General features: G+C 35.3%; 1 protein-coding gene across 2 annotated transcripts; it reads left to right on the top strand.

The window, feature by feature from the left end:
* The first annotated feature begins 1,815 nt into the window (after nt 1-1,815).
* Nucleotides 1,816-8,402, top strand: LOC110683034 (probable protein phosphatase 2C 50). 2 transcript variants are annotated; one of them, XM_021859371.1, is made up of 5 exons: nt 1,816-2,183; nt 2,819-3,917; nt 4,356-4,712; nt 4,812-4,917; nt 7,727-8,061. In XM_021859371.1, exons 2-5 carry the CDS (start codon nt 3,057-3,059, stop codon nt 8,059-8,061), a joined length of 1,659 nt encoding a protein of 552 aa, XP_021715063.1. In that variant the 5' UTR covers nt 1,816-2,183; nt 2,819-3,056. The 2 variants fall into 2 exon arrangements, with proteins under 2 accessions (XP_021715063.1, XP_021715064.1); XM_021859372.1 differs by having other exon boundaries at nt 1,817-3,917; nt 7,727-8,402.
* The last annotated feature ends 965 nt before the right edge of the window (nt 8,403-9,367 follow it).

Here is a 9,367-nt window from a genome sequence, read left to right as displayed (position 1 = left end):
TTTAGTGATTTTGATTAAATTAAATTTTATTAATCAATCAATTAATAACAATGAAGGAGAGAAACATGAAAAGGGAAAGGAGAAGGAAAGGGAAAAGGGGTAATATTGAGTTTTTGAGAGGGTGCGTCAAGTAAAGAGAGGTTACGTTTAGCAATCATGTTTCTCTTAGGGATCTTTTGATGCATGAGATAAAAGAATAAGATAAATCAAAATTCCTACTAGGACTAATTACAAAAGACTAAGGCACAATATTTCCAATGTTTGCTATCCAAATTGTTACTTGATTTTCAACCTTGTAGATTTGGTGAGCTTGCTAATTGTTAATAGGCTAAAAAAAATTGAATATCCTCTTAGCTCTTCATATTGAAGTAATTAGAGGATTTAGGTATGTACATTGGAGTTCCAACGAACTATCACAACTAGTATTACAAGGGATACTTTTGAATAAATGTGTGAAAGAATTGATTGAAGATTTGTTGGTTGGAAACCTTAATATCTTTCGATAGTGGGAAGGATCACGCTAGCCAACTCTACCATTAGGAAAATGCATGGATTCCTATGCTCTGTAGACGAAAAAAATATCGAAGACAACTTATGATGATATAGACAAAAGGGCAAGAAGATTTGTATAGGGTGGGACTAAAGAGTAACGTCGCATACATCTTCTATCTAAGGATTGTTTGCGAAAATCAAAAGACCAAGGAGGATTGAAAATTAGGTCCTTCAGACAAGCAAATTCAACCTTTTAACGAAGTTAGGGTTAAGCGAGGGTACCCACTAATTCATGCTCTTTGGCTAAGAATCTTAAAAAGCAAATATTGCAAGGGGAGAATTGACATTGACATGTTTGAGCCTAAAGATAACAAACAAATTCAACCTTTTTATTGAACCTAGGTTGAGGGTGCTCACTAATTTGAAAGGTCTTTGGTCGAGAGTCTTAAGAGGCATATATCGCAAGGGGAGATGCGACATTGATGTGTTTGAGCCTAAAGCTAATATGTCAAACATGTGGAGTAGAATTACTAATAATGCTTAAATTTATATGAGGGTTCTAGAATGGTGATTGGTATTCGCCAGAAAACGCTATTTTGGGACCATCATATATATCGATGGGTCATGGAAAAACACTTTGATCGAGAGCTTGCATTTTACGAGTTACACACCCTAGTAGTGGACGTTGCTAATTTGCTATGTCCAGAGTAGTTTTTACCTTTATTATTGTGTGCTCTCTTTTTGGGCATAGCCATTTAGTTGTACCAAAAAATGAATATGTTGAATATCTATAATAAGAGTTCTATTGCGAAAGGTAAATTTAATAATCTAGCAATGATTTGATGACTAGAAGATTGTCTTTCAATAATGATTTTTAAATTGCTTTCGTCAATGACAAGTTTAATCCCACAATGAAGAGCAATAGCTTCTGCAACAAAGGACATCGAATATTCTAAGTTGTAGGAGCAGCTATTATTCAAGCTTACACGTATAATCCACACGTAATAATTAAGTTGCAATTATGACATCTTCTGTTAAGCATGGCAGAACTCCTCCCAGGCATGGACGAATCAGAAATCATTGACAAATATCTAACACAACTAACATAATAAGATCTTTTCAGATCGATCAGCAACAATATATATTTAGTTCGTCATTAAATTACAATCTCCATTAAAGCGAGACGAGATAATTTCAGACAGCAAATATACACTCGCAATCTAATCTCTCTTAGGGTTCATAATGGGAATAAACTAACAAGTATAATACCCTATATAAAGATTGTTTCCCACCAAACTTTCCATGCTTATTCTGTTTGTTTTCATTATTACATGATGACAATTTTGTTAAGTAAAACAAGCAAAAAGGGAGCTTGCGTTCACCTAAAAAAAATACCATACCACATTACCACTTTTCTTGGTTTCATCGGGTGTGACACGTGTATGTCTTCTCCCCTCCATTGTCACTTTCACCTTTAATTTCTCCCCTAATTATTTCCCATTTACTTGTTTTATCCGTTAAAATAAACAAATCTTTCAAATTTCCAAACTTTAATACACATTATATTAGTATCAATTACATTTCATTAATCAATTTTTTTTTAATTAATTACTAAAAAGCATTTTTCTTGCTTTAATTTCTGTTGCGTCTTCTTCTTCCCATTCTCTCCTTCTCTCAGCTCTTTTATACTGGTAAGCAACTCTGTCGCCTCATCTTCTAGCCCCTCTTTTTGGTTTATTTTTAATAGTAATTATTATTAATTATTAATGTATTTCATTTTTCTTGAATATTAATGATGAATTAAGCTGAGTTTCTTCATTTTATTATCTGGGTTTTTTCTGGGGTAGATTAATTTTGTGATTTGGTGAAGTTGAAAGGTACAGATGATTGAAGGGTGCAGAAAGATTGCCTCAGATCTGGGTAACATACAGTGGACTTTTTAATTTGGGAATAAGGGCATTCATGTGATTTTTTTTTTTTTTTTTTTTTTTAAATATAAATTTTGTTATTGTTAAAATTATCATGACACTTTGCTTTATCTCTAATTTTTGAGATTTTCGAAATCGTAAAAAAAAATTAAAAAAAAAAAAAAAAAAAAAAAAACATTCTTGTTGGGTTTTTTTTAATAATTTTCTGGGTTATTAATTGTTAGATTATTTGAAAGGATTTGAGTTCATTTGATTGATAAGGGTTAGTTGAAAAGAAATGGTGTTAGATTTATATGAAATGGAATTAGGAATTTAGTAAAAGTGTACAGGATTTATTGATGATAAACTGATAGAATTTTGTTTGATCTTTGTTGTTGTTTATTTTCTTGGGATTGAAGCTAATAACCGGTTGTTTGAGCAGTAATATTTGTGGGGAGTAGTGAGGGGAGAGAGGAAGGTGATTTTGAATAGATTTAGGTACCGCCTACTTGATGAACTTGATAGTTTTTGCCTTGGTGTTGAGTGATTGAGGAGTTGATTTGGTACCGGATTCCTTATCCGTGTTTTGTGATCAGCGCTTATGACTCATGCTAAAGTGGGAAGAAAGGTGAATTTGTGTTAATCGGTTTGTGATAGATGGAGTTTGTGGAGGAGATTCCGAAAGCAGTTAGTATGCCGTTAATGATTGGCAATCTTGTTAGTGAGGATAAGGCTATTAGTACGCCTCTGCAGCTCGCTGGGCTTGTGCTGAAAGCGAATTCGTATAGCCTGTCACCAGATAGACCTGAAACAAAAGCACTCTTGGTGCCTAGTATTGTTGGGAATAAGGTTTTTAATTGCAATGATCAGCCTGCCAAACTCAGTACATCTGTAGAATCTTTCTGTGTTAAGAATCACGAGGAAGAGCCTGAATTACTGAGGGTGGTGGTCTCCAATCATAGTTCTGGTGTTTCTAATGATATCATTGGTCAGGAAATCGGGGAAGAAGATTTTGTATCCTACTCACAGTCTTTGGCTAGTGAAAATAGCAGCAATTATGGTGAGGAATCCCTAGCTGCTGAGTCTAATTCTGATGCAAACTCACCAGCCTCAAGTGATACCGAGAAGAACACCCTATCAGTTGCTCCCCAAAAGTATAATACTATGGGATCAAATTCCATGTCGAAGCCTGTTAGAGATGTGTTTGCAGTTGCAGAAGATCTTGACGTGGACGATACTCGTCGACATGATCGAAATATGACGATGGGTCTTCTTGAAGCATCGCACGATAAAATCAATAGAACGAAGAGCAGCCATTGCATATTTGAAATGGGTTCTATACCTCTTTGGGGTTTCACATCTATTTGTGGGAGGAGACCAGAAATGGAAGATGCTCTTGCTGTTATACCATGTCTCCAAAAGCTGCCAATGAAAGTTTTGGCAGGAGACCACATGTTGAATGGAATGAGTCAGACTGCACATTTCTACGCTGTCTATGATGGACATGGAGGTTCTCAGGTAAATTCTATATTGATTTTTTTAATCTTTTGTTATTTTTCTCTATGAACTTGCTAATGTTACTTGTATCCATGATTTTGTTAAGAGAAAAATCCTTTGGAATATTGTATTTGTATATATAGTCTGTTTGGGACATCAAGTTGCTTTGTTTAAAGGTGCCAAAGTAAGTCTTTTTTTCATTAACTAGCTTGTGTGATGGGGTGTATAATTTCTACGCACAAATACTGGTGTATTGTTTCTTCAGTTTGCTACAGATGTATTTGGTCTATACTTGTGTCCGTGATGGTGTGATGCAATTAAGATTGACCAATTTCCGGACCTCTAGTTTATATTTGTCTTTCTTTTAATGTTGCAAGAATAGCGCTAATAGTTTTTGTATACAGAGGGTTATATTACGCAAATTTGTTGATCTTATTATGTGAATGTTTTTTTATTTAGGTTGCTAATTATTGCCGAGATCATCTCCATGTGGCATTGTCTGAAGAGATAGAATTTATGAAGAGGGGTTCCCAAAATGGAAGTTTTCTAGATAACTCAGAGGAGAAATGGGAAAAAGCATTCTTTCGTGCTTTTCATAAAATTGATGCTGAGGTTGGAGGAGTTCATCAAGGCCATGCTGGTGTGAATGATGATTCATCTGAGACTAGTCTTGAACCCATCGCACCTGAGACTGTTGGGTCAACAGCTATTGTGGCTGTTGTTTGCTCAACACATATCCTAGTAGCTAACTGTGGTGATTCAAGAGCAGTGCTATGTCGTGCAAAAGCACCTATGCCTTTGTCAGTTGATCATAAAGTGAGATATACGTTATGTTCTTGTCATTTTTTTTCCTCACTTCAGTAACTGCTAGGACATGATCATTGATTTCCATCTCACCTTTCATTTTGTTTTCAGCCTGACCGAAAAGATGAATTGGATAGGATAGAAGCTGCAGATGGAAAAGTCATACAATGGAATGGCTACCGTGTTTTTGGTGTTCTTGCAATGTCAAGGTCCATTGGTTAGTGATTTTACACCTTGCAAAGCTATTCTTGTCTCCCTTTGTTAACAGTACGTAATTTTGGGCTTCTTGCTGTATCAGGACTTTTTTGGTTATTGTTTTTGTCATGATACAAGAATCTTGCAATGTCTCACAATACTTTGATATAAAGATCATGGCTTCTGTTGCAGAATATCAAGCAACCAAATATCTAACCTTACCACTTTTGGCTAGCCTTTTTATCTAAACAGTCGGTGCATTTCATTTTGGGTTTAGTAGAATCCATTACAAATCAATGCAATAGATTAGAATGGGAGCAATGAGCTAACATCTTAAAAATAGATTCCATTGATGGCTTAGCTGCATGAATTATTAGCTAAATCTAGATGATTTATTAGACTGCGTAGTTACCTTATTTGTTAAATTAGGCAAAAAATGTACCACGTTCATTTTATAATTCACTTTTCTCTATTGGTGGGGCTGTTAGGGAATTAGGTAACACAAGATTAGATTTGTAATTTGTTGAGTCGTGTTTGCAACTTGCAAGTTCAACCAACTTTTTCGATTGTTTTATAAACTTTAGTAATTCTATACTCTATAGGAATCAGCATAGTGCTAATTTGGTTATTAAACAAATCAACCCCTGTATGAGCTTTGACTTTTCACGTGGAGATACTTGATTGGAGACTGTTCTATTATCCAGGATCTCTCTCTATGAAATTTGACTAGCTATGGATAAGACTGTTTTGATCACCAAAAACTGTACCTATAGTATGGGGGATGAATGTTGGGTTGATGTTGCCCCATCATGTCCAGACATTGAACATAGTAAAGTGCACAGGCAATGTTGGGTTTCTCAGTTATCAGTGTTGTTGTAATTGATAAATTCAACGTGTTCAGCTGTTGTACTTCAAACTCTTCCTTGAGTTAGTTATTCAGGGTATCATTTAGTGAATCTATTCAGATGATTCTGTTCTACAAGCATGCTTAAGAATGTCAACTAAATTGAAATCTTAGCCTTTTCAAGTCTAGTCTGTCTACTGTATGATGACCCTATCGGGTAATACCACTATGATATTAGCATGACAATAGCACTATTGGTAGCTAAATATGCAAATAGGGTATCTAATTATGCTTCTTATATTATTAATTAGTTACCTTTTTTATTGGTTGTGCTATTTACATTAATTGTTACACACTTACCCTTTTTATTAGATATGCTATATACAAATATATAATTAGTTACCAGATGCACGTCATGTGGTAATATGAAATAAGATCGTCGCATAATCGTTTTTGTGTTCACCTCACTTCATGAAAATGTTGCGATAGCACTGCATTCGTTCCAGTCGATGATGCACATTTGTCTCCACAGTTGTGTCCAGCATAGTGCTGTAGAGACTCCTTTTATTGAGCTACAGTGAGCTAGGAAAAAGAGAAACACTTATCTGTTACTCGTAAAACTTAGGATCAGCTGGAAGATCTAATAAGGGGGTGGTAGAAAGTTGATTGATTGCTTTACAACTTCTGATGATGTTGCCAGGTTCCAAATTCAGCAGTGAAAGATATATCGTGCCTGATGCATTAGTCAAACATGTGGGTTCCATTGCCACTTCTTCAAGAAAGTGCACACCAAGTATAAAAAAATGCTATTTTTCCTTTCATTTTTGCTTTTCTCCTTGGGTGCTCCACTTCTACATGGGTCCCTAGTATAATGGTAATAAACTCTATTCAGGGTAAGGGAATTTGAGTTATGTTTGGTTTCAAAATTATTTTTTTGGGAGCTGAATTTTATGTATTAGGGAAAACCTTTCAGAATCCAGCTTTCGAATGTCACTTTTCATTGTTTGGTTCCTTTGCTAAACATATTGGAGAGGAAGGGGGAGGAAGTGGAGGATAGGAAAAGGCATTCTTTGGAAAATATGGCATTGCTTTCTGAAATGTTTCCAACCTTGGAACTGAATTCTTCTTAACAAAAAATTCTGCTCTAATTTTCTAAGGAGGAATGTTTGAAATCTACTTTCTGAAAAGGTTCCATTCAAACACGTGTATTTTCCCATGTTAAGAAATTTCTGGGAAATGCTAAATATGTAATTGTGTTTAATAGAGCCTTCAGCCTTGTTTTCAAATTAAGGCCCCGTTTGGTTTGATGTAAAATATTTTCAATGGAAAACATATTTTCAAAGAAAACCACACTTGCAAGTTAGTTTTCCTTTGTTTAGTTCTTACAAGAAAAGTTAAAGAGAAATTAAAAATATGAGTGGAAATGTGGGGATGGATGAGAGGAAAATAAAAATGAGATAGGGAGGGAAATGTGGCTTCCCTTGTTTTGTAAAGGAAAATGTTTTCCACCATTATCGATATAATTTTCCACCATTGGGAAAATTATTTTCCACCCCTTACAAACCAAAGGAACCATAAAAGCATTTTACATCAAATCAAACGGGGCCTAAGTACTTTGTATATATTTGGTGGAATGAGATTAAACCTTGAAGACATGAGTTGTGTAAGTTGTTAGATTGGTGCAGTGATAGTGAAGTCGTGAATTTATGATACATATTGCCACTGACCATCGCGCTGCACTTGTTGTAGCTTTAAGAAATGCCTTGTTATAAACTCTAAGGTCCTGTCAGGTATAAAGGCTTACCCCTGGTTGCAGGTACATTCTGCATCCCTTTGCCTAGTCGAACAATGAGGTTTGAGGACCGCATGGATTATTTTTGTGGGGTTATAGTGTTAAAAAATTGTTATTCTATATAATTCGTATTCTATCAAGGTAATACTATGTTTCAATTCGCTTACACTTTTGCACTTTCATTTGCTTTTCCAGGGGATAGATATCTAAAGCCGTGGATTATTCCAGATCCAGAAGTAATGGTAATTCCTAGGTCGAAGGACGATGATTGCCTCATTTTAGCTAGTGACGGTTTATGGGATGTGCTGACGAATGAAGAAGCCTGTGAAGCAGCACGAAGGCGAATTTTGCTGTGGCATAAAAAGAATGGAGGCAGCATGTCCCTGGAGCGGGGAAAGAGTATTGATCCTGCTGCTCAAGCTGCAGCCGATTACCTTGCCAAGCTTGCTTTACAAAAGGGTAGCAAGGATAACATCACGGTTATCGTGGTGGATTTGAAACCTCTTAGGAAGTTGAAATGCAAAACTTAGAGGTAACACCGCCCTATTTGAGAGTGGAGTTAGTAATATTTTTTACAATCTTTTTTTTTACTCCCTAAGTCTTAGTTACGAGGTTTTCTCTTTGTTCTTCTTTAGACATGATATAGAAATATCATCTGAGCTATGTGGTAACAAATAGTCGAGTAGCTCCGTATAGTTTTTGTAAGGAGCTCCTGCAGTAGCATGATGTATATATGTTATGTATACCCAATTAGTGGAGTGGATGACATAAAATGTCATGCACGCACTGATAGTTTGATAATTAGCCTTGAGGGATCAATAAATTGTGCATTTTCTTTGCGAAGGTAATTGATTATTGATTGTGATAGTTATATTCACAAATAACAAGCACTATCCGTTCATTTTAAGTTGAGAAATTTGAATTTGTATGTGACTGAGTTATGGCTGTTGGTTGAATACTTGAATGGAATAATTAGTGAAGGGAGAAGAACCCATGGAGGGAAGTATATAAGAACATATGCACGCATTGGCACACTCTTTCTTTGCAGCACATTACTGGCCTTTGTGCTCTCTTAATATGTGAAGGATGCTGCCAACAATTCAACTTAGCTTTTGGTATGCCTCGCAAGAATGAAAAAAAAATCATTTCGCTGCACTTTTAGAGATGTTTCACTGGCTGTCAAATAATATACTGGAGTTTCAGTGGTACAAAATACCCCCTCAGTGGTACAAAATTCACTTTCAATGATAGTGGTTCATATTTTATTTTGGTCCTTTATGCATATGAATGCATGTCTGCAGAAAAAAAAAAGGTGGGTCTCACACCACATTTTTTCACTCGTCCTCTCTCTCTCTTCATTTACCTTTCCTATTTTTTTTAAGGAAAAATTGCTGTTAATATTCGCACATTTGGCCGGTTCACTGTTAATAATCACACCTTTTGATTATTATCTAATAATCTCACCTTTATAGGGTATTCTCTTTTATTGGTCCCTAACCGGTTGGTAACCGGTTTTGATAGGTTATGTTGCTACGTGTCACTTTGTGGTTGGTTGATTTTTAACTACCTCCGTTACATATTAGTAGCAACTTTTGCCATTTAGGGGGTACTACACATTAGTTGCAACTTTCTATTACTTTCTTTTTTTGGTAAATTTTTCATATAAAATTACTACTTTACCCTCTACTTAAAAAATCATAATCTCAAATACATATTATAATCTGATCACCTTAAACCATTTATCCAACATCATTTAATTAGTGATTCCCACTAAATTATATATTCACCAACCAACTTCATTCAGATTTGGGGAAATTTCAAAACCCTAGTTCATCT

The sequence above is a fragment of the Chenopodium quinoa genome, unplaced genomic scaffold (assembly GCF_001683475.1).
Source record: "Chenopodium quinoa cultivar QQ74 unplaced genomic scaffold, ASM168347v1, whole genome shotgun sequence".
In the NCBI taxonomy this organism is placed as follows: domain Eukaryota; kingdom Viridiplantae; phylum Streptophyta; class Magnoliopsida; order Caryophyllales; family Amaranthaceae; genus Chenopodium; species Chenopodium quinoa.
Note: the sequence above shows the minus strand (reverse complement) of the source record. Positions and strands in the feature narration are given on the sequence as shown.

What these genes read in the sequence shown, in the direction of transcription:
- LOC110683034 (XM_021859372.1), top strand. Translation starts at nt 3,057, where the DNA reads ATGGAGTTTGTGGAGGAGATTCCGAAAGCAGTTAGTATGCCGTTAATG. An exon ending in ATGGACATGGAGGTTCTCAG is followed by an intron (nt 3,918 to 4,355) that starts GTAAATTCTATA and finishes TTTTTTATTTAG; the next exon opens with GTTGCTAATTATTGCCGAGA. An exon ending in TGCAATGTCAAGGTCCATTG is followed by an intron (nt 4,918 to 7,726) that starts GTTAGTGATTTT and finishes TTGCTTTTCCAG; the next exon opens with GGGATAGATATCTAAAGCCG.